Below are 25,970 nucleotides of genomic sequence, written 5' to 3' on the forward strand. Positions count from 1 at the left end.
GCTCCCCATTGAGTATTTATGGCTTCAGGACCTAATTTGCAAAATCTTTCTTGGCAAGTTATCTGGAGACCATCTAATTGTGCCTGGTCCTGGCCTCAGACAACAGTTATATTCCACTGGTTCCGAAGAACTGTAAACCTCCATATTTGAGCAAAACAGAATTTTCTGGGTGACTAGTCTTCATTTTATCTTAAAAAGAGAGTAGTAATCATTAAACATAGGATTTTTAGATTTCCACATCACATACTATGGTGGGCAAGTAGAAGAATGGATCCCCCCCATCTATAAAATGACTAGATGGACATCTGACTTGTTTTTGAAGGCTTCAACCTTTATCACTAATAGATGTGAATGCCTTTAATAACAGCTCTCGATTAAAATTTATTTATGACTTTTTAAATCCATCTCCTACTAGCCTAGACAAAAATCTTACAGACACAAAAATACAAACTTATCTTCAAAGTATTCTGGAATACAGTTCAGGGTTATTGTGTTAATATATTTTGAACCATAGTAATATTATCATTGTAATTAATCAGATATGAAAACTTACTTTTTTAAATGATTATTTCTACTAATTACATCCTATTGTATTTCATTGCATTTTTTCTACTTGTTATGACTTTTATAAAGTATTTTTCCTGTTTAGACCTTAGTGGCAATTTCTCCATGCAGTGTTTTTATTCTCATCACAGCTGGTCATTTCTTCTGCTACCTAGCAGATGATAGAGAAGATTACTGCTCCACTAATGGAGATCTTTAATAGCTCTTTGGAGTGAAGAAAGGTAGCAGAAGCTCTAAGGAACATAGTTAAGTACAGCCTTGAAGAAGGAACTAAGCTGAAAACAAAAAATTATAGCAAAATGTTTGATACCAGACAATAGTCTACAAATATTAATTAAAATGCTATTACTGTTAAATTACAGGTTTTTATTCACAGAATCCTGAAGCAGCTTATAAAGCTCAAACATCATGTCATCTATCACTAAAAAATAGCAATTTTTGGTGTCCTGTGCCTGGTGTTCAGTGGAGAAGCTGTACAGGTGGTAAAATAATACCACGGACACTTTAAAGGTAGAAAAAAACACTGCATGTATTTGAAGGTAGGAAGGAAATGTTGATGGATAGACTGTATGCTTTACCAAATTAGAATACCTTTTCAATTCATATAAAATTGTTCTAAATTGGCAAGGACAGGTTCGCCAACTCTTTATCACTAGTACAAATGTGACTTTAAAGAGGAACGGCACTTCCTGACCAGCATTAGTATTTACTATAACTCCAAGCATTCAATGAAGCTCTCACATCCATGAATTAGGACACCACCACTTAAGCTGTGAAATGTAATTAATCTCAATAACACATATGCACATCTGCCAAAAATTTTCAAAGCCTTAGAAAAACTAGTTTCAATGTTTCTAACAGAAAAACTTGTTAAAACACACAGTAGATATGAATGGCAAGTGACAAAGAGAAATGGACCTGATAATCATCATAATTATGCCATATATCCAAATGACATTTCATATCATAACTCTTCATATACTCATACTGTGTGTAGATTAGCAACAGGAGAATACAAGATGAATAAGAAACTGTTCAAATGAGGAAGGATAATGGGTGACGGAAAACTAAGAAAGGAAACACATGCAATGAAGCAGAGCCACATTAATCACAAAAGGAAGAAAATGTTTCAGGGATTGGTGAAGGTTAGAAGTCACATTTCCAAAAGAAAATCTGAAGATTATATTCGGCTATTACCAGCTATTTCAATAAAATGGCTGGACTGCCTGTGGAGGAAGCACTACTTCTTAATAAAAGCAGGGACATATCAAACACTAAGTCTGCTCCACACTTTTACTCTTACTTACTCGCAGTTCTGAAAAAGCAGAACTTCTGTGGGAGCCCAAGAAAGGGTGTAGACTGTTTATGTTATGACTGTTTATGTACAGAAGATTGGCATCTGCATTACTTAAATCCACAAGTAACTTGCATGATCAAAACTGCAAAATTTAACTAACCATAAGTGCAATTTTAAAGCCTAGCTAAGGCTTTTCTAAGAAGCCCTTTAATAAATGATTACAAGAAGGAAATACCAAGAAGTTATTTCATTTCTGGAGGGAGACCAAACCAAATGGATTATGTGCAGGACACACCAGAACAGAGTAAGAGAAAAATATAACACAACACAAAGATATTAACAGATAAATAAATTACAATTGTTTTTGTAATGCTGTGCATCTCTGTGGTAACCAAAGAGATGATAATGATCTAAATCCTTTTATTGTTACAAGCCTAAATAATTCAGTCTGAAGTAGAAAATGTGTACATGCATCTACACCTCTCTCATCATCTGGAGAATATTAGACCTTACATTTATTTAGGCTACACAATCTGTATTATTTAGAAAGGAACCTCCTACACAAAAGGACCAATTTGTATTTCAAATTTTTGTACACATTAACAGTACTTTGTGAATTAGATGGTTATACTGGGATAATAGGTGGAATGTTCATTTTGCTTAACTTATATATATGTCACAATGCATTTTATAGGAAATGTACAAAAAAAGTTAAGCAAGGGAAGTATTCTCCAAACCATCCTGTATATGCATATTTAGAACACGCCACTACAGAGAAATGCTTGGACATTCATATAAACATTCATTAATGTTTATACCTTTTCTCTACAAATGGAAACCTATGCACAGACTAACTTGAGTGTATCCAATTTTGTCAAACTTTGTCAAGCAGTTTCTTTAGGTTGCTGAACAGCTACAAAAGATGCTAGCATTAGTGGCTCCCAAGCTATGGCTTGCTTAAATTATAAGAACAGGAAGGGGCATGCCACTCTCTAACAGACAAGACAAGGAACACCAATAGTTTGATAAGCACAAGAGACAGATGCAGCCAAGCCTGGAGAATGAAGCTACCAGCTGCATGCGCTGCTGACGTAGCAAGACTCGTCATAAACGAAATTTGCCTGCTTGCAGCTTTGCTGCTTTTTGTTCATGAAAAAAGTTTTTATGTGTATACAGTAAAATAAAAAGACACTAGAAAATATGTTCAATCTCTGTATCTCTTGTTTTGCTTCCTTTGAGAAGCTGACCTGCTTTAAAGCCCATGCTGCTGCCAATTTGAAATGGCAATGTTTCACTGTAGTAAGAAAGAGCAACCATAAAACTTTGAGAATTAGATCCTGATGGTCTAATCCTCCATTCTGTAGTAGTAATTTCATTCTACTATACTCTACTGATTTAGTGACAGTACACCAGCTGACAACTGGGATGACAAAGCAGAGAAGTCCATAGTCAAAAAAAGGGAAAGAAAATGTTGGAAAATATATCCTAAAACCAAATGCTGAATAGAAGTCAGGAAATACTATTTCAGCATTCTGAGAGGGACCTGTTAGACTACGTCTAGGCAGCTCTATCTAATGTCAGGCTCATCAAAGTAATTGAAGAAAGGTCTCGAAAAAGGCAATAACTGTGATAAAGGATATAAGAGGATTAATTAATAGAGAATGGCTGGAAAAAAACTCAGCTAGCACTCACTAGAAAAGAAAATGATCTTTTGGAAAATAAATGATTGAAATCTTCAAGTTGCTAAAAGGGTAACTTTAGATAAGCTCTATAATCAAACAGAAAACTCTAGGACTTGAGTGCATGGATCAAACAGTTGAAACAAGGGAGGTAAAATGTTTTCGGGCAGAGGTGGGGGGGTTCTAAAAGGCCTTGTGAAAGACAGCCATTAAAGTAGTATAATAACTATGTTAAAAAAATGGCATAAGTACCTAATATCAAAATTATTCTAGGAGTCATTGAATAGAATCAGTCGTACAAGCACCAAATCTCTACTTGCTCAGTCCACAGAAATGTACTACTGCTAACTCTTGAGATTGTATCTAAGTCTCATGACTTAGAATATTTGGTGCTATTTTTGAGCCCCATTTCCAGCTTCTAGTATCTATTGATAGCATGAGAACATGAGCTATCTGGACAAAAGGGGAGAGAGAAAAGAAGTTTTGCTTGTTGGTTATAAAGAAAATGTAACCACCTAAGGGCATCCTAATGGCCTAACATCATGCAAGTAAAGAATCCTTTCTTTTTTTTCAGTTTCATTTTTATGGTCACCTGAATCAGGGTTTCCAAAACAGAGGGTTTGATATATTCCTGACCACTGGCCAATGGCAAGAGTTATTTTGGCCCCAATCTGCAAGCACAGCAGATGAACTCTCATTTCCTTCTGAAGGAGGAACGTACAGACTTCAATGACCGATGGCATTTTCCTTTGGAAAATATAAACAGTGAGCAAGCATTGCAGGCTGCTTTAGACTGAAGACTAAGTTAATATTTTGATAGGTTTTAGAAGAAGAAGAATAGGATTAAAGAAGAATTTATCATGGAGAATAAGAAAATGAAAGTTTTCACAGCATAAATATTTGTCTTTTTTTTTTGCTGACTTAGTATAAATTATTGTCCCGTTGTTAGTTCTTTTCAAAGTCTACTAAAGGAAAAACAGTCATTATTTTAGAATTCTAGTTAAGAGCAGGTGAATTCAAGAGAAATATAACTATCACTTATTACTCAAAGTATGTTAGATAAGCTTCCTCTGAATTACAGCTGCGTGAGCCTACTGACACTGGTGTGCCTACAATACATTAGTTTGAATCAAGAAACTGAATCTCCTGATTCGCCCTCCTTATTTCTTTCAGACCTTGCAACATGGAGTGGCTTTGGAGGAAAAAATAGATTCTTTTTGGATGAGACTAAACCACAAGATGCATTCCAGGAAAACACTTATTATCATCCAGCTACAAACTGGCAGTCAGTCCATGGAAAAAAAATCCAAAGAAACTTCTCCTGAAATGCACATAATGTGGACGTTGGATCCTTAGCACTTTGGATTCATAGCACCGTTTCACTGCATGAATCCACTCCCATCAGGCTGGTAATGAAAACACACAAATTGGTCAGAGAACACAAAACCTAGAGAAATGATAAATGAAGAAGCATCACTTTGAGTAAGATACCATGTTAGTGTCAGCTTTTTGAAGTGACGAACAAACAGTCAGAAAAACTAAGGAAGATTGCCAAGGGGATAAATTTGGATGAAAAAGAAGGAATTTCAGAGAGGAAGTTAAAGAAAAGCTGACAAAAATCTGGAAATCACTTAGGATTTGAGGAAGAGAATGAAGCCAGAAAAGAGAAAGAAAGTAAGGAATCAAAAATTGCCTACAAGGTTTCAGATATCTCTTGGGAATATAGTAGGGTTTTGGCTGGAGAAAGGGAAAAACAGGATAAGGGAAAAGTGACCCTTTCTTCGGAGGGAGAAGTTGAGTAATAAAGTGTCAAAGAATAGCAATAAGAAAAAACATGACATCCTGAGTTTAGCTTATATTTGTTCATTTCGTTTAAAGTCTTCAGCAAATCATTTTTCTAATTAAGTAAATTTAATGCCTCTAGAAGATACCAGATTGAATTGAAAGTACAGCAGACAAATTACTAAGTCATTTCTGATCGTCATTAAGTAATACGTAGTACATCATTTGTTCTGCTGGAGAAAATGACTTGATGTGGTTTGTCCAGTACTTGTAAGCAATTACCCTTTACAAGGGAAATGCAAATGGATAGTGTTTCATTTGCTTGTTTGTGAGACACTAAATAGGAAATCCTTGGGCGGTCTTGCTGAGTTTATATTGATTTTTGATTTAAATTAGCCTAAAATCAATATTTAATTTGTAGCAATAAGCTTACAATTTCAGGAACTTTCCAAATCCTTTTTAATGCATCTTTTCTTAAAACCTTGAGAAGTATACTTTAATAAAGATAATGCTCCTTCCAAAGCAATAAAAGATAGTGTAGTTGTACCATTAAACAGCCTAAATAAATGTGCTGTTTTTAAAATATTCCCAGTCTTTGATAGCATTGACTTGATTTTTCACTGCATTTCACCTTGCTTCATTACCTGCAACCAAGCGAATGGAGTGTACCTACCAGAATATTAGTACTTTTCTATGAATGGTATTTCAGACTAAACAATGCTGATTTGAGTTCTTCATGCTGACACTGAGACAACTTAATTGCCTTCTGCATTACTTTTCTGTTGCATCAATATGTGATATTTATGCCACTATAGGAACCCAATGGTGGTACTGTGGCATATGTTAATCATAGGGCCTGTTTCACCCTGTTCAGTCCCAGTTTTTGAAATCTCTTATTAAAGTCACTAAATGTTCTATGGAATAAGAAAAAAAATGCAGAGGGAAAAAGTGGAGTGGCACATACATGTTTCTTAGTATTTTATGGTGTTTGTAATGAAGGAAAATCAGTTGTCCCTTCTGGCCTTGAAACCCATAGAAAACCATCTCATCACCAATATTGATGTCTCTTTGAGAAAATTATATTCTCTTGAATTGAAGTTTTTCATTTGCTTGCTCTTTTCTTCTGAAATGATTTGATTGTTACTAAGTGTACAATGACCCTTTTGTATGTTGAACCACTGGTTCCTTGCAACATTCACCATGTCCTTTTGAATACAGTTTGCTTGAATGATAGCACAGATCAGATCTGCCACTACCAGACAGTATTGTCTACCAGCTGCGTTATTGCTATCCTGTTAATGTCAAGAGAATTCTTTAAAAAAAAATGTTGTGCTAAATGATTATGTGGTCTCCCGGTTCCTTTGTAGAGGCCCAGGACTTTTCAAATAATTACTTTATATGGTGGCCTATGTATTAACTCACTTGAAGAGAACAGACTGTCATCAAAGCTGTGCATAAACTTTGAGGTCTCAAAAGTGCCACCCTGAAGTTAGCCATTTCCATGTTTATAGCTGTGACTCGAGTCTGATTTGGAAAATGTGTACAATGATTCATATCATGAATTTTCCCTAAACTATGGTCTACACAGCACAAGAAAGGATGATATAAAGCTTGTTATAAGGAACTGGTTGTCACTTGACATTACATACCTTGATATCCCAGCTTCCTGCTTAATATGTGCAGGCTACTTGCTCTAATAAACAGTATTTGTCAATGATTTAGGGACATTTTCAGAGTCCAAGAATTTTAGAGGGGTAGGATAGCTTGGCCACAGCTGTTATTGCGGTTGTGGGGAGGAAGGGAGTGGGGTAAAATGACCGCTTCCCACTTCTGTGGAACAAGAAAGCATCTTGTAATGGAAGGGATTGTTTCATGGTTACACCAGCTTTTGGGCAGTTCTGCCCTGGAAGAAGCATGAAAAGCTGTCATATACTCACAAGATATGGCTACTGAATATGTGATCTAAAATACTCAGCACGTACATGACAAAAGCTCCTTTGTGGGGTTTCTAATTGCCACTTCTCTCCACGTGTCCCCATCATCCTTGTCTTCTGCAAGCCAGCACTCTATAGGGAGACACATCTGATCAGAAAGAGGGACTGCTCTTTGAAGTCTGACTTCCTCCAGGTACCAACCAGGATCATCTCCAGTGTTGTCATGGCCAATGCGAATTTTATATAGCTGCCCAAGATCCCTGAGATTAATCTGTAATGAAAGAAAAAATACAGGTTTTAATAATAAATTATAATGTTACTTTTCAGCAATTTCCTTATGCTGTGCGTGCAAGCTAAGCGTGCAACTAACATGTAATCAAGATTTCTGCTCTTAGGAAAATGAAGCCTCAATATACAACAAATCCCAGTGCAATAGTGCTAACGCATATGGAATAGTCTGCAGGAGTAATTTAATTGACTTCAGTATCGTATCATCCAACATGGTTAAAGGGCTCAAACAATTCAGGCTGGTTTTAGATCTCTTGACAGAATCCAGTTTGTAGAGCAATAACATAAACCAGTATTTCTGTGCAAATACTTTAACAAACAGAAGTTCTTTCAGTCAGTGCTGCATGAAATAATAGACTTTGTAGCCTATACAGTTACCATCAGCAGTGCTCCATTAACTATTCCCACCACTTATCAGTCTGCTGTGGCCCACTTTTCTCTTTGTCTTCTATTTTTATGTGCATTAGTGTCAGGGTTAACTGTTTCTGTAAGTGCTGATGCCACACTGCAACAGATTTAAACAATAAAACATGACTCTGTCACATTGAATACTGCAGCCCTGAAATAAGAGCCACTTCATTTTGGGCTGCAAAAGTTTCCTGAGCAATGCTGATGGTAGGAACCTAAACATAAAAGCAGGGTTAACTACTTTCTACACTCTCATTTTCAGTAATGTGTTTGATGGCTTATGGTATGGGGGAAAAATCACAGCGAAGAAAAGAACAAAAAATGGTTGATCATCTTTTACTATTATACCAATTTGCTACTGTTTAGCATCAAAAAACTTGGCAACATTGCCATAATAGTCAGAATCACAAAAAATGATTAACTAAAATTTGTGTTTGGAGGTTTACAGGGCCTGTTCTGGAAAGTAATATTAATAAATCTGACCCAAAGTGGGAGTTTTCCCTTCACCATTTTTTGACAGTGCAAATTCACACTGCAAATTTGCCAGTGCAATTTGCACTGCAAATTAATGTTCTTTCTCTCTGTAGGACAGTTCTGTGGAGCTGGAGAAAGTCAGAGACACTACAGACATATTCTTTTTACTCTTTTGTCCAAATGTTTTCCTAGGCAATGACACAGGCTAGTATAACTCTATTGTTTCTTATGTACGAGGACAACAGCTGCATCTGATTATACACTGAAAAGTGAAGCCATAACTTCTTAATGATATTAATTTTATGTAGCACATGCTAAAGTGCTTGTTTAGAAGGAAATCTAAGATGGCAGATATATTTCCAAGTCAATCACCAAAGAGTTTCAACTTTGTAGCTGATGTTTGGTAGAACACTGGCACAATGGAAAGGAGAGCTCACAAAAATAAACAGAGGCAGGATAACTGCCTTGATCAGTATCAGGGACTGAAAAAAGAAACAATTTGAAATAGGAGAAGAAAATGATGAAACCCATTCATCACGATGCAGGGACTTCCTTTTGCTGGATAAGGAACATAGCAATCAGTCAAACCTGATTAAACAGAGTTTCGAGAAAAATCAGTACAAAACAGATGCCCTGTCCAGGCTGTTAAGTTTCTCCAGAAGACACTTCTAGTTGCAAACAGTTCAGTTAGATTCTCTGAGGTCCTGGTTAGCATCTCAAAACATTCTTGTGTTTGTGTCTTTTCCACATCTTCTATCCCTCCCTAACATTCATACTCTAACAGAGAGAACAATATGACCAAATTAAAGTTATGCCCACGTGATAAGTCTGAATTTGTCCAAAGTGTCAAGCCACATGTACTTGTTTGCTATTGACTGAAGGGAGGAAGAGTATAAGGCATTCTTTTGTACTATATTCACAAATTATGAGATTTTGGAATCATAACTTATGCAGGAGATAGAGCAGTTAAAGTCAATGGTGTATTTGTGAGACAAAAGTCCTATAAAAAACATTAAAAATGCAGAACACTGCTGAACTAAAAACATGCTTAATAATGGTTTCTGACAAATTGTTTAAGGACTTTCTCATGCCAAAAAAATCATGTTTACCCTTTGGTAGAAATTATGGCAAGGATGTCAATGGCAGAGAGCAAATCAGTTGTATGTGATGTTCTGGGAGACATATAAGACCATTGCAGAATTAGTTTCAGCTCCTGTTGTAGGTTTGGGAGTTAAAACAATTTATCTTGCTGTCTCTCAGTGGTATTGACTTACTAACATGTTACTTTTTGCCGATTGGAATCCTGTCAAATGTATGTCAAATTTTGCTCTTGCAGTGAAATGTAAATGAAAATTTTCTCACAACACAGTAGGGCTAACAATATTCTTTTGCCAGGATAAGCACTACATCTTGAGGTTGCTCCTTCATTTCCAGTATTGACTACATCATCTTGAACTTCTGCATTAACCGAACACAAACTGGCATTTATAAACCTACTTTTGCACCCAGAATTTTCTGCAAAATGTTGCAGAGCAAAGTTGACTTTATTGCCCTAGTAAACAAACTGCTTAGAAAAAACTTAGTGTAGCTGTTTCCTATTATGGCACCAGGACTGCAGAAGTAATATTCAGTTTTATGTGGAACTAGCCTTTCTGACAGAACTGTGATAAATGGCAATGCAGAGAAGAAAGGAAGGGTCCCATGACTAAAGCACCAGTCTGGAAATTAGGCTACTAGCTCTGTTTCAGGCAACCTGAGAAACATCATACAAGCCCTCTGTGCTTCACTTTCTTGATTTTACAATAAGGACGACACTTACCCATCTCTCACAGGGACACTGCAAAGCTTTCTTCATAAATTTTGAGATTCTCAGATAGAAGACAAAAGTAAAAAATATTGTTTTTTTCCTAAAATATTCTGTTTGTTTCAAGTTACGTGGTGTTTCCCCATAACTTGATTGACAGGCTGAAAATAATGGATTGTAATTCTCCCAGCTAACAGCAATGCTAGTGTTTTTGCTCAAGGATAATGTGATGTCACTTACAGCTGTCTAGTCTCTCTTTGATACGGCCATGCAATTTCTGTTGACACTAGTGGAGGTTATGCAGGCACAATAAGTGAAGAACAGTAATAACTTGCTCAGTGAATATGTTGTAAATCTACTGAAGAACAGGGCCAAGAAAGACACTCCTCCTCTACACTGTAATTAGATGTTTGATTACAGAGATGTAATCAAACTTCCTAAATAACAAGAAAGCACAAAGAAGGAATACTGATGTATTTTAGGATATGTCTGCATGGCCCTAAACAAACTTGCTTGAGTCCTAGCAAGAGTACATCTGAGTTAGCACAACAGTCCTTTAGACTAATCAATCCTGCTTCTCAAGGCATACTTATTCTGATGAGCACTGAACTGAAGTGTGGCAGCAAAAGTAGCAGCTTGAGGCCAATCTTTGCTGATCTCCACAAAAAAGAACTGGCAAAATCATCAGACAGCAAGATTCCTCATCTAAAGCACATGATCAAAGTATTGTTAAGGTTCAAAGGTCAGCTTATAAAGAATATTAAAAATTAGTTTTAAAACTCCCTTTCCCCCTGTAACTTCTTTGGCTTGAATATAGTAGAGTTTGAATCTGGCTGTAAATTCATACTCATCATAAAATTTAAATGATAACAATTTTGGAGTACAAATTTGTGATTCCAATGTGGCTCATACTAGCCATGCGTAGATCATAAACAAGACCTAAACTCCTGCAGAGTTAACAAACAAGGGTATGAAAACACAGATATCTCACTTAGGTAAAGGAATCTAGAAATCACAAACCAGTCAGATATGCTGATCTTCTTAGAGATTGCCTATTAGAGGATATTCTGACAAGCACTAACTTCCTGCTCTTCCCAGCATAAAGTTTTACACAACACTTAAATCATTATTTAGCGTTCATCTGTCAGTTGACTGTGAAACCCTGTCTTGTGTGTTAGCTTTTTGGTTTGAGTTGTCCCATATTCTGTGATAAGTTCTCAAGAGGATGAGCAGTTTGACCTTATACAGACCCTACTAATGTGAGACAGACTGTCAACACTTATTAACCTTAATAATATCATTGTGATACAATGACAGTAGGAATTTATTTTTTTAATCATTTTTCTTCACCACCACAGGCAATAAATATGTATCAGCACATCCATCAGTATCAACACTCATAGTATTTTATAGTATTAGTATCAATACAGATTATACAAAGAGTGGCCACTCTTTCAAAAGGGTATTATCAATATTTCCAAGCAGTTAATCAAATTTAGCCTGCTAATCAGTACAACCATACACTTCACATCACTATTATTTGTCAGTTGCACAAGCACAGGATTCACTCTCCTCGTACTGAAGGCAATAGGAGCATTTTCAGTAACCTGTGCATTAGACTAGTTGGCCATACTTTTTGAAATTGAAGTTTAATAAAGCTTACATTTTACAATGTGCCCCTAAGTACAAATTGAAATCCAGGTTTATTAGCAAGAAATTCATCTTGAATAGGATGCAAAGACTAAATTTTAATTCTGTTCATAAATAAGCTATGCAAATACTTTTTTCAGTCCCTAGCATGCATATGATATTTTCAGTGAAGTCAATATGACATATTTTCATGTACTTGAGATGTTTAAGTGAAAAGTGAAGTAAGAGTTCTTTAGTTTAACAAAAGACTGTTCAGTGGAAAGATACCTCAGTAAAAGGACAGATAGAGAATATATGTAATGACTCCACTTCTCTTTTATATAGTGGAGGAAGGAAGATGAGTCATTGTATTCCTGTTGTATGGAAAGTACCCTGCAAGTTCTTTGAAATAAATTCAGGCTAGTATGAAAATCACTGGCATACAGCAGGAGTAACTACACTGAAAACTACTCTTCAGGAGCAGCTATATTGAAATCCCAGCATCTAATGCAAGTGCCAGAGGCTACGCTTGACAGAGAGTTATGAATTTTATGTAAGGCCATCTCATCAACAGAATTTCAGAGAAGTCATGTGCTGCAGCCAGATTCCCAAAAGTAACAGAAATCATGGACTGCATTAGTTTAACATCTGTGACATCTGCAGAGAATGGAGAAATCTTTGGAAGCAGAAGATATTTCTACATTGTTAGCATGCAGCTGGTAAGTGTTAACAAAAATATCATACCTAATATACCAGTAAAGTACCCAGGGTCCACCCATGATGCTTGTATTTTCCAGATGTCTGAACTCAGCCAATTCTTGAATTGTGGCCAGTGAACTTGGCATAGTTACACATTAACTCAAGACTAAGAATATGTTGCAGGTGCTCTCACTGAAACTTAACAGTCTCATGAAATAGAGGGATATGGACATATAAGGAATAGAAGTAAAGTTGACACAAAAATCAGCATTTTTTTTTCCACATTCATACTCTTTTTGGTCATAAAAACAATCTGGATACACAAATACTGCTCATTGCACAGTGACTCTTAAACACTTTATTTTCCAGTCCTCCTTTCATCCCATAGGTAGCTCAATAACCCTACTCACTCCCTTGACCTTCCTATATAAGCTAACAATGTCCTAATATTCATTAAAATGGATGCAAACTATCAGTTACCAGGTTACTTAGAAAAAGGAAATGTCACATTGCTGTTATCTGCTAAACTAAGAGTACCAACAGACAGCTTGTTTTTTCCATAAATGGGGGGAAAAAATAAGAATAATGCTAAAGTTCTGGAAGAACTTCTTCTTTCACAGTGTGGTTAGTTATGTCAACACAAAGTATCTAATGATTTATGCTGTTAGTGTGTCAGTTCTTAAAAATAAGCACAAAATTTCCATGTTAGGAGAATGTAGCTGCTTAAATATCTGACATTTTTCTGAGTGACCTGCAGTTCTCCAAGTTAGACCAGGAGTATCCTGCTGCATTGAAGCTTTTCACCATACTTAGGCAAGGATTTAAAAACTGTCCCCCAGAAGATCTTAACTGGAATACAGCCTAGCTTAGGCTTTAAGAAAGCTCAGCAAAGGTCAAGCCATGTAAGAAAACTTAAGCTCAACTTAACCTTCACCACATATATGCACATCATACTAACAGAATGATGCTGTGGTTGGACACGAGCACCTTATACATTAAGAACTGATGCATTATAAGAAAGATTATGCTACTGGGCACATGATAACACTTTGAAGGGTCTGCAGACACATGAATATTCGTTTCAGAGAAGGTACATATAGGGTGATCATCTGAGTCCATAACCTAGGAGTAAGACCAGATCGCTGATCTACTCCCCATTTGACTAGGTGATTCTGTAATAACCTGGCAGGCCACAAACGGGCCTCTGCAATATATGCCTGTCATTCTGGTGGGCTTACAACAATATTTGTCACTCAGACATGAGTGATAAATCAGCACTGAAAAAAAATTCCAACAGACATTGCTACTGTGTCTTTCCTCAACAATGCAGATTAGTAAGAGCACACCCAAACTCAGCTTTCTGCACTGCCTTCCTAAGGACTCAAGGATTTTTGTTTATATCTTCCTGATGTAGAGAAGACCAACAATATCCTTGGCTGCTTTAGGAAGAGGGTAGCCATCAGGTCAAAGGAGGTGATTATTCCCCTCTACTCAAAACCAGTGAGTTCTGGAGTTCTGTGTCCAGTTCTGGGCTCCCCAGTACAAGAGAGACGTGGAAATATTGGAGCGAGGCCAGCACAGGGCCATGAAGATCATTAAGGGACTGGAGCATCTGTCATATGAGGAGATGCTAAGAGATCTGGGACTGTTTAGCCTGGAGAAGAGAAGCTTCACGGGGATCTTATCAGTGTGTATAAATACCTGATGGAGGGGGAGGGGGGGTAAAGAAGACGGGGCCAGATGCTTCTCAGTGGTATCCAGTGAATGGACAAGAGGCAATGGGCACAAATTGCAATACAAGAAATTCCACTTAAACATAAGGAAAAAATTCTTTTTGGTGAAGATTGTCAAACACTGGAACAGGTTTCACAGAGAGGCTGGAGAATATCTTTGGACATATTCAAAACTCAATTGGACAATGTCCTGAGCAACCTGCTCTAGTGGATTCAGCTTTGAGCAGGGGAGTTGGGCTAGACAATCTCCAGACATCCCTTCCAACCTTAACTATTTTGTGATTCTGTGGTACTCAATGCCATTGACATAATTATCACATATAATATATGGGGTGAGAACCAGATTCAACATGCCTGGCAGTAAGAAATGCCCTATAGTGCACAGTGAAAATCATTTTCTCCAAAGACAGAACTTTTAAAGGGCTGTCAAGGAGCTGTCCATAACATGTCCATAACAAGTAAAGGCCATCATAACCTTTATCATCTTCTGTTGCAATGATCTCACCTTGTCTAGCATAAGCATTATAAGCCCTATACTGTATAAAGTGTATACCATTTTTATAAGGTCACAAAATTACAGAATAGTTGAGGTTGGAAGGCACCTCTGGAGACCAGCTAGTCCAAACCCCCTGCTCAATCAGGATCACCTAAAGCACATTGCCCAGGACCCTGTCCAGATGGCTTTTGAGTATCTCCAAGGACAGAGGCTCCGCAACCTCCCTGGGCAACCTGTTCCAGTGCTCAGTCACCCTCACAGTAAAAAGTTTTTTCCTCATGTTCAGACGGAAGTTCCTGTGTTTCAGTTTGTGCCCGTTGCCTCTCGTCCTGTCACTGGGTACCACTGAAAGGAGTCTGGCTCTAACCTCTGTACATACTCCCTTCAGATATTTGTGCACATTGGTAAGATCCCCCCTGAGCCTTCTCTTCTCCAGCCTGAACAGTCCCAGCTCTTTCAGCCTTTCCTCATATGAAAAATGCTTCGGTCTCTTAATCTAGTAGCCTTTTGCTGGACTCGCTCCAGTAGCTCCATGTCTATCTTATACTGGAGAGCCCAGAACTTGACACAGTACTCCAAGTGTGGCCTCACCAATTCTGAATAGAAGGGAAGGATCACCTCCCTTGACCTGTTGGCAATGCTAAATACCAGTACTGTTTGGGCTACCAAGCCCAAACAATAAACTGATTTTAAGAGCAAGAATAGAGAGAATAAGCCACACACATTAGTCATGCTACTCACTTCTGAAATGTGCTCATATACTGAGATGATGGGAGGCATAAGAATGTGAATAGACTAGAAAATGGCTGAGGAGAAGGCAAGGCAAGAGCTGGTTAGTGAAGACATAAACTGCACTTGGGCCCTGGGCATGGGGAGATAAGGGAGATGCAAACGTAAAGTCTTAATAAAGGACACCAAAGTCAGAAAATCTCAGAAAGAACTGCCCAAAGCCTACCAGGGTGGACTAAACTGAGAGCATAACCTGGGAGAGAGGAGAGACCCGAGAGAGAAAGTACTTTTTTTTTTTTTTTTAATATTTTCATTTTGGACTTGTGTTGACATCAAGTAGAAAAAAGTTTTACAGATAGATGGCTGAAAGAGTAAACCTGAAATTGAGTAAAGGGACCTAAAATTCTCTCAGGTAACTACCTTACAAGAGAGAAATGGACATATATATATAGTACTCCATGCTGAAAAATTACTGAACAAGTAGTACCCTGTGCATTCACCCTCATTTCCTGAAGATGAGTTAACTTGCTTTTTTCTCCAAGGTTGCCTATGAGCTCTCTAAGGTCCTTTTAGGTGGTTTTATTGGAACTGGCAAAATTTTGCTTCATGCACAGCCTATAGCTGAAGGAGACAGTTTTACATACTTCTTCCATTTATTTCTGTAAGGAATGAGGTTTATGTTGTTATTGAATATATTTAGTAGAGAGATGGTTGAGAGATGGACAGTTTCAATTAGAGTTAAAGCCAGCAGTATGGCCATTTTAGACTGTCTTAAGCATATCTGATGAAAGCCGGGGTTGCTCTAAGCTTCATCCAACTGTTTTTGGACATAAAAGGCCATTATGGCAAACAGAAACAGCTGGAATACAGCAAAACACAAGCTATGCCTAGCTTTCAGGTGTTGGCTGCCCCATAGTTAAAAGACTGGACAGCCACGTTGGTACTTGCAGTCACTTTTGCAATCTTCTTACTTTGGAAAAATTCTCACTGAGCTCATTACAGGCTTTTATTTTGATAATGGGAGTAAAAAGATGAAAATGGCTTTGTTTCAACCTATTTTATAACACCTGTTTTTTTCCCCACTGCTTCTCATTTTACTTTAGACATCTCAGTTTTGACTGATGAAACAATGAATATGGATGCAGGATACAGGAATGAAAGACATGCAATGAAAAACATAACAAATTCTAATAAGGCAGATTCTAAAGGGGAGAGTGTCAATTATTAATGCATAGGTTATTTAAAACAGCTGATGATTTTATTTAAACTGAAGGAAATCAAAATGAAAAAACAATACACACATTTCTACATATAAACTCACCGTGTGATGCAATAAAACATAAGGTGAACTTCATGAAATGAATGTAACTCCTTATCAACAAGCCACAAGTAACTGGAAGGAAAAAGGCTAGTTTTCGCACTGTAACAGTCTCATCATAAGAATACTGTATTCATTAAGTTTTATGTTGAAGTATCTCTGAAAATATTAGTAGGACTCCTGCTTTTCATCTACCTGGCATTTTGCCCTAATAGACTGTGGCAGTGTTTCAAAGGATACTTTATAGAGATGAAGAAAATCTAACTACTGTAACTGGAGAGGGCAGCAGCTTTGCAAGTCAGAGAAATGAGCTCGTGCAGCAAAACTCAGACCAGTAATGCATTCCAATTTCCAGGTCTCCTAAAATATCATGCTTGTTCCATGTTCCATGTTTGCAAACATGGAACAGCTATTCTTATTACAAATACGGCCACCATCTATAAAATATAACATAAGGTTAGGTGAAGTTTCTTAAGATTTCTTAGAAAAATAAAGCACTCTTAAGAGCTTAATTTAGTGTTATTTAAGATAAACTTGTCAACATACACAGAACAGTAAGACCAACATTCTGCTAAAGAGATTGCAAAGCAATTTACTGAAGCAAATGCAATAAAGCAAAGAATGGGAGAGTCCTTGTTAAGAAAGAGCCAGTTTCTGCTACTCTCAGTAAGACTAACACACAATATTGTGAAAGCAAATATACTGGACCAGTCAGTGTATTCACTGACTTCATTATTACTAGAAGAGCAGAACCTGTACCCATAGGTATGAATTTATTGTGTACTGAAGAGAGTGAGATTGTAGCTGGCTTTTAGGGAAGATCATAGCCTTATAGACTTCTGCCTAGTTCTCTTTGGGAGACAGAAGGGAATATTTGGCATGACCAAAACTTAAAAAGAAAACATATAAAAAGCATTTCTTTATCAAGCAGTGTGTGCACTCATAAGAAATAGTTCACCACATTTCAAAGAATGATGATGCAGAACACAGAGCTCTGGAGAAAATAAATTACAATATAATTAAAGTGTCTTCAGCAACTCAACATACTGCCAAGATCAGTATTTTTGAAATATTGAGAAATACTCAGAGACTGTGAAGACACCAGAAGAAAATGCAGGGAACAGATCACAGTTCTGACAAAACCTGTAACTTATGGTACACAGATATTCCCCTACTGGAGGAGGAATGAATATTAACAGAAAAATAACGCCCTAAAAATTATGCCTGAATAGCATCAGAAGTAGAAAACCATAGCCTAGAAGTAGTTTCTTTGAACACACAGGAGCAATTACAAAAGCACTCAAGAACAGAAAAGGAAATCCAAAAGATTAAATGCCTTTTCTTTCCTATTCCCACATTGTTCATCCCGGACTTTCCCATCTGTTAGGAAAATCCTTAGGCAACTACATCCAATGTAGTACAGTTTCCACACAACTATCCTGTGAAGACCTAGAACCCAAGACTCCATCCAGAAATAAGAACTCTCCCCATTACACAAAAACTGTAAATTACCTTCACTGAACTTCACATGCTTCAATAAGATAGAAATCCCCAAGTGTGAGAGCCTTTTTACATTTTAGCCCCAAAACGTATACAAATCACCAGTTTTTAATCTAATTCAAAGAAACAGAAATCAGAGGAAACTAAACTTAGTGAAGTTACACTGGCTTTATACAGTAATGTGAGCAACATCAAAATCAGGCTTTGATGAACAACAAAGACTTAGCAGTATACAGAGGAGTACATTTTGATTTACATAAGTTTTAAAAGCTTTATATTTTATGATTTTCTTCCTTTTATTGTTACTGAATATTCACAATTTATATTTTGGAATCCAAGTTTATATGCAGTTACCTGTACTTTCCATGAGACTACTATTCTTGATTTTTATTAAGATGATTACAATACAGTTTTATTTCATCTCTTGTTCTCTTTTTGGGCCATTTCTCTGTTATAGCTCATGATTATAACTGTGACTAAAGGGATTTTGAAATGAGATGGTATTTTGATTGTCTCTCTGATTTTTATTTTCTTTATTTTTTCCATTATGTTATGGTAAACTCTTACAGCTCTCTGAAACAATCAGTTAAGACTGCCTTAAAAAATAGGGTTTACCTGGAGTTTAAACAGCCTCCAAATATGCAGCATATTTCTAAACAAAGGCTGCAAATCTAGATCCATTTTGTCAAGATTTTTCCCCAATGTACTTAATAGATTAAACTAGTTATGTGTAATAGAGAGCAATAGCAATTATCAATGCCAGGTAATACTGGCATTAGTAAAGGTGTTCATAATGTTAGAATGCTACAGAAGTATAAAGTGCAGAAATGTTTGGACAATACAGCTTTCTTCTGGATTAACAAAACCCTCACCTATCTTATTAAATTCAGACATTTAGGGAAAAAAATCAACATAGGCATTAGGCAGTGAGCAATATTAATTTGTATGTTCTCTTCTTCCCCTCCCCATTGATCACCAGTGATTAAAAGTAAAATAAGTGGTTCTGAGAGATAATAGATGGATGGTAAGCTGGCCAACCTTGGTGTTTTGACAGTGTGGTTAGAATCCAGAGAGGAGTCTCTTCAAGAATCTCTGAAGTTTAAAGGTCTGATTACACCTGAGTTTAAAAGTCCGATTACACAATATGATTTTTTTTAAAGGTTTAAGTTATACTCCTCTGCTCAGGTTCATCCAACTTAAAGCGCACCAAAGTTCTGAGCCTAACTTATAAGCCTCTTCCAGGTTTTCAGTAGTATATCACTGAAGAAAAACATCAGGAATAAAGACTTGGATACAGTTTAGAAGACCTGAACCTTGGTGCTATTGTGGATTGGAACAGATCATCAGAGCTGCTGGTCCAGGTATTGGGTTTTGTTTTGATGCAGGGAGGATCAAGATGACACTTTAAGGAACATACTGTTCCTTCCAAAGAGAAAGAAAACAAATGTTTTGGGTACTTCCCTCAATGAACTGAATGAACAGGCAAAAATTTGCTGTCAGACAGTATTATTCATCCTTATTAGTCTGAGAAAGGGTCTGAATAAATATCCAAGATGATCTAATTTAAACAACCTTGTTCCTCTAACTGGAATGATTTGAAAAGGAAGGCTTAAATTTAGCCTTTAGATAAATATGGATTTTACCTTCCTATTCTGATGAGAGAGTAACTTAAATCAGCACTATCTGCAAACTTTAGCCAAGTTACTTTCAATTTAAGTAAGTGTAAGGGAAAGGCAACCAACTGATTTTCCTCTGGAAGAATTTTCATTAGATAAGTTTATGTTTCGAACTGGAAAACAAAAATAAAATAATGCAAAGAAACTTCCTCTGTCACATCTGCCAGTGATTCTCCATCATCTGTTTATTATACATGAATTATTTCCAGCTAAATGACATACTATAGCTTCAATGATTGCAACAGGTATAATCCCGAGGAGCTACATTAACTGAAGGAACTTGCAGGAACAATGGGAACTTGGAGAAGTGCTGTGAAATATCATGCTTCTGAAGCACTTCTCAGATAACAGTGTCTCCTCATTTCCTTGCAGTAGTAGAACTTCAGTCCCTCTAGATCACTTGAGTTAGCCAATAAGGTGTGATTTGACTCTACTGTCTATCCATTTCCCTTTCCTTCTTACCTGCTCCAAGAAAAGGTTTGCAGGGCAGTGTGCTTCAGTATGCTTCAGTGAAAACCTCAGGAAGCCCAAGGAAGAATACACAGTGCGGAACAGACACTTACAAAAACCCATATGCAATCCAGGCCATAGCTAGGACTATCTAATTAGTACCAACACAAAGGACAGGCAAAGAAAGTTTTTTCTAGAACATCAGCTGTACAAGGCAGATTCTGAGAGACATGTCTGCTCTGTGCAATTCTGAATACTCTTGCTCATTCAAATTTCACTATTGTAAAATTCCACCACTCCCTCAGAAATGCTTCATGAAATAAAAGAAAATCCAAATCCTTTTATATTCATATTGCTTTTGAGTCCTGTTTATTATTACTATTATCCACTTCTGAGAAAAGCTATTTTGCATTGAGTCTTGAACTCTCCAGTGTTTATAATGGCCATACTGTACCTTAAATGTATCAGCACTGTTGGGATTAAACAGCTGGTGTTTCCCAGACCCCAGAATAATAGGACCAGAAGCTTTGTTTTCTCCATAAGCACAAAGGGACACTGTTGCTGTTGTTCCAGCTGTTTCAAAATCCCCGGTGACTACAGTAATCTTCCAGTCTCCTTCTGAAAAGTAAAAATAAAATCAAAACATTTTTATCACTGCAACTGATACGCAGCAAGTTACTTGGATAATACAAATAAAGGCATAGCTTAGCCTAGAAACAGCAACTACTGTGTACCTAAAAAGTAACAGTGCTGGCAGAAGCCACGGAAGACTGGCTAAATACTGCATCTTCCAAATTCATCTTGGATAAAGTATGACTTTAGTATCCTGCAATCCTCCTAAATCTGTAAAGCGGGAATGAGCACAGGCCCTGGTGACATTTCTAGCAACATCCCTGTAAGTCATCATAAAAAAAAGCCCATCCTCCAGACTTTGGATTATTTACAGCTGTAAACCAGAAATGGAACAGGAAAAATTATCAAAACATCCCAACTAAGTAAAATTTCTCCTCATTTTACATTTTTAACATTGCATTAATGTTATTGTGTCATGTCAACAAGAGCTCTGTTTGCTTAGATGGAGGCATGACACTGAGATTAGCATGAAAAAAAAATGATCTTGGAGAAAATTCTGACACTAAAAGATGAATCTTTAGAAAATCATTTTATATAAAGCTTCCCTGACACTAAAATGTCATCTCTGTTCCCATACAATGCACACAAGTTATTTAAATAGCTGAAAGCAGCTTAATACAAATGTCATTTAAAAAAGAACAATTCATAATTGGAAGATGCATTTCTACATCTGAAAAGCTGGGATTGCATGCACTCCACCACTCTTTTGATTGCGGCTTGTGCCTGTATGTGTAACACTTAGCGACTTAAATTCATTCTGGGGAAAGCAAACATCAAATGAAATACCAGCCCACAGTCTTCTTATAAATAAATGCCTCAGTGTACACCATAGTTTTATTAATAGAAAGCTGCATGGTAACGCCTGCATGAATTAAATCTGTTGTCTGACAGAAGTATTTATTTTGGGCCAGCCCCATTATCCCTCAGCTATTTGCCCCACTAGGACTGTAGTGGGGCAGAAAGTTTGATCTCCTGTTTTCCAAATGTTTGAGGTCTGATTGACCCTTGATTCTGGGAAGTCATAAAGAAGATTTTTAAATACACATAAAGGAAGTAAATGATTCAATTTCCACTGAAAGTCAGCAGACTACAGCTTGTAGCAAACTCTTCTCTTTTGTGCTTTAGAAGATTTCCATCCTCATGGCTTTCTCTATAGACACATTTTCTTGACAAAGGAACTGTGGTGCCTGGCTGCAAAAAGATCAATATCAACCAGAATGGTGAAGAGCCTCTGTACACTGAAGGTGGAAACAAAGTGAATAAGACAGGGGGGAATCCCTGCGCCACAGAAGAGCACAGTTACCAAAAAAATCAGCCTCTTCTGTTTTCCAACTATATAATATTAATTTTTTAAAAACTAACTCACTTTGGACCATTTGGCTGGAAAATAATGCTCGGTGCATAAGCACTTAGGAATGGTACAAAGGAAAAATATGGCACACTGTTCCTCTAGTGCAATGAAAAATTCAAAATTCTTTGGGAAACAGATATTCATTTTAAAATAGCCAAAATGTATTTTTGCTTGGACTTGTACATTGCCTGATTTATAGCACCTCAAGTGCTTTGGATAGCCTTCTCTATTCTATTATCCTCTCCAAGTCTCTCTTCTTTTAACTAATGCAGGTTCAAAACAACATAGTTGGTACTCTTGAGACCTTATAGCCTAGCTAGCTCAACCCTTGCATTCAAAGGCTGTGTGTAATATCAGCCAACTATCTGGCATGCAAATAAACTCTCGGGCTAAAAAAGGGCCAAACTTCCCCCAAAACATTATAAAAAGAATTTTGGTTTGCACTCCTCTCTACTGATTTCAGGGCTTTTTCTTCTTCTGAAAACAGAATAAACAGAAGAAACTTTGTATTTGAAGGACAACACAGGTATAGGAGAAGGATCTTAAAGTTTCTCCTTGATGCCAGAAATCCTCATGGCATTCCTGCGTACTTCCAATAGAACGTGGAACATGAAGTATTACCAGCACATAGGTCTTGTTCTCTTTGTCCTAGGAAGCTAGCATTTATTCGGGTGAGGGAGAAGACCAATACTTCCATAACGACTAGAATGATACACGTTGAGGAGAAAAGAGTGGGGAAAAATGTGTAATTAGGTGATTTTCATTTAGCATACATGGAGGAAAGGTGCAATCTAACACAACGAATGTCCTCCAGGATATCAGAAAACGGTAACTTATCTCAGATGACTTTCTAGAAATCTAGACATTTCTAGAACATCAGAAACAGTACAGAACACTAGAAAGTTCTACTGCCCAGAAAAGAATTCTGTTTTGCAAACAATTCTGATATATTTCTGAATGAGCACATTTCTATCTCCCGGGGTTGGGATGAAAGTGCTGTGATCAGAATCTTTGAATCAAAATCTTTTCAAGTCCAAGACGATCTCCACTGAAGAAAAGCCAGTTGAACACTGGCATACACTTAGTTCACTCTCTCTCTCTTTGTCATCCTTTGTTAGGTTTATGAGGCAATTTTTATCTGCTGCAATTTTTATTGCATATCCAGACAGGAACAGCTAAAATGACACAGTGTAGAGTTCCGGCTGTGTAAGTGCAGGAACGACTAAGCAGGCTCATTTGAACTATGTGAAGGAGGATGTCTATGTGCAGGCCTTGTGAAAGCAAGGAGTGCAGAACAGTTTTGTCACAAAGACTGATGAACAGAGAGAAAATGAATGCCTTTGGAAAAAGCATAGAAAGGGCAAAGCTCCTTGTCATTCAAAATAAAGTTTATAAGAACAGAATGAGATTTGAACATAATTTGTAAAATAATTGGATACAAAGTTTATAACTAACAACTTCCTATGAGGACACTATTTAAAACCAGGTTTTCGGATCTCAGTGGATATCTTGCTTGATATAGTAAATTATGAATACAGGTTTTCAAACTTTCTCCTGATGGTTTCTAAATTATTGCTCAACCTGCTGCATAAAGCACTCCTAACAGCTGAGAAAATGTTATGTGTTACTAAGATATGTAATTTGATTTTCACTGGTTGCAAGGACAGAAAAATCAAGCTGAACAAATATGAAATCACAGGTAAAGTGAAAAATGAAAAACTAATGGTGAGAACTAACATATATGTCGCCTGGGAGAAAGAATCGTGGTGTAAATTGTTAACTAAAAAATTGAAATTAAGATAGATAACCAATAATTACGAGAAAACCTCTGAATTTTCAGGCAAACAGAGAGAAAATTAACATTACTGGAAAGAAAAATGACAGAATAAGAAGAAAGTTTAAATAAAGTGATTTATTGTTTAAATTAAAATGTGAGGTTCAGAGTTTACTGAAATATTCAAATAGTGTGCTGTAGTTAGCATTTAAAAAAAATACAAATGGCAAAAAATGTGTAAAGCAGTTAGTTCTGAAAGAGAAATAGTCTTCATTAAAGAAAGAAAACTATAGCAGCATTTACCATTTGCTTCTTGCATTTTCAGCTGTTGATTTATCTGAAATTCTGCCAAAACAAAAAAAAAGTAGTTAATAAAGGACCTATCCTTTAACATTAAAGAAAAGGTTTGAGAAAGACATAAAGAGAACATTCTGTTATACTAACCTTAATGCCGATGCAAGAAAACTTTTCTTATTCATTACCTCACTATTTTGTCCCTAACCCATACCCATACAATGCACACACAAAGTATATTCTCTCAGAAATGTAACAAAAGAATCAGAAAAATGGTTAACTCAGATTTCTTCAGAGAAAAAAAAATACAACTTACTGATTTTACTTCCATAGTGTAACAATAAGCCTTACCTTGAGGGTACAGCTCAATTTCTGAATGAATTATACCTTGAGACATAAATGGAAGCCACCTAAGAATAAGAAAGAAAATAAGAAAGCCAGGGGGAATTAATTTGTTCTCCACCATATTATCATACACCTGAATGATCCACATCTTATTTTCATATTGAATAAGCAAGAAAGTTCTAATAGCCTCAGTATATGATTTGATAAATGTTAAAGTACAAATTAAGGATTCGATTCAACAAAGGCATTTTATTTGTAGAAATATAAGAGCTGGGTAAGCATAAAATATACCTGTGTCAGATTAAGAGACTCGTGTGTCACTACTATATTCATCTGTGTAGCTAAAATAGAAGAGCATGGCACGGACTTTTTTCTTTTTTAATACTATGGATTGTGTGCTACTTTGTATGTATCTAGTTTGTATATATCTATTGCACTATTTCTTAACTTCAAATTTCAGTGTTAAAAACAAAGATGGAACCAAATTCTGTTCTTCCTTTTTCCCCCTACAAATTGAGGGCAGAATGCTGAATCTGAAAAAGTATAAACGAAGGAAAACTTTGGTTACATTTCTTGATAGAACTATTCTAGGCTAAGGATAATTTTGAAATCTTATTATTCAGAACATGGATTACCACCTCATTTAGTTTCTTCCTCTGTGGTAAAAAAATAAGCTGGTTTTCTACAGAGAAACATTACTCAGTGAGCTTCTGGACTATTGTTTTTTTTTTCTGGGCCCACTCCCACGGAGTCTGCAGAAATGACCTAAGCCATTCAGAGTCTCCTGAGAAGCCTGTTCAGGTGCAGTATAAGCTGGGTAAGATGGGTCTACAGTGGCCAGGAGGGAAGGAAGCTGCTCCCAACCTGCGGCAGAGCAGCAGCAGCAGCAGCGTTCTCACTGCCGTCCAAGTCTCAGGGCTGCAAGAGCCTCTGTCACTGCACGCACTGCACATGAGATGGACAGGTTAGAAAGAGGATACAAAGGTGTGAAAGTACTGGTCACTATTTCCCTAAAACATGACAAAACATCGTATGATATTCAGCAGTGGCATACTTAACTTGCCCGTCTTTCCTGCTGAGGCCTCCTTACTCTGCCCTCCACATTCAGACATC

At 36.9% G+C, this 25,970-nt stretch overlaps 1 protein-coding gene across 1 annotated transcript in view; it reads right to left on the reverse strand.

Annotated features, from left to right (window-relative positions):
* Positions 1-25,970, reverse strand: part of RP1 (RP1 axonemal microtubule associated) — a 179,329-nt gene that overhangs the window by 90,728 nt on the left and 62,631 nt on the right. The window contains exons 22-24 of the mRNA XM_026097880.2: positions 24,864-24,922; positions 20,915-21,078; positions 7,305-7,527 (exon numbers count right to left, since the gene is read on the reverse strand). Of these exons, the coding sequence (XP_025953665.2) occupies positions 7,305-7,527; positions 20,915-21,078; positions 24,864-24,922 (446 nt within the window). The remainder of the gene's footprint in view (positions 1-7,304; positions 7,528-20,914; positions 21,079-24,863; positions 24,923-25,970) is intronic.

Source organism: Dromaius novaehollandiae, chromosome 2, assembly GCF_036370855.1.
Source record: "Dromaius novaehollandiae isolate bDroNov1 chromosome 2, bDroNov1.hap1, whole genome shotgun sequence".
Classification (NCBI taxonomy): Eukaryota; Metazoa; Chordata; class Aves; order Casuariiformes; family Dromaiidae; genus Dromaius; species Dromaius novaehollandiae.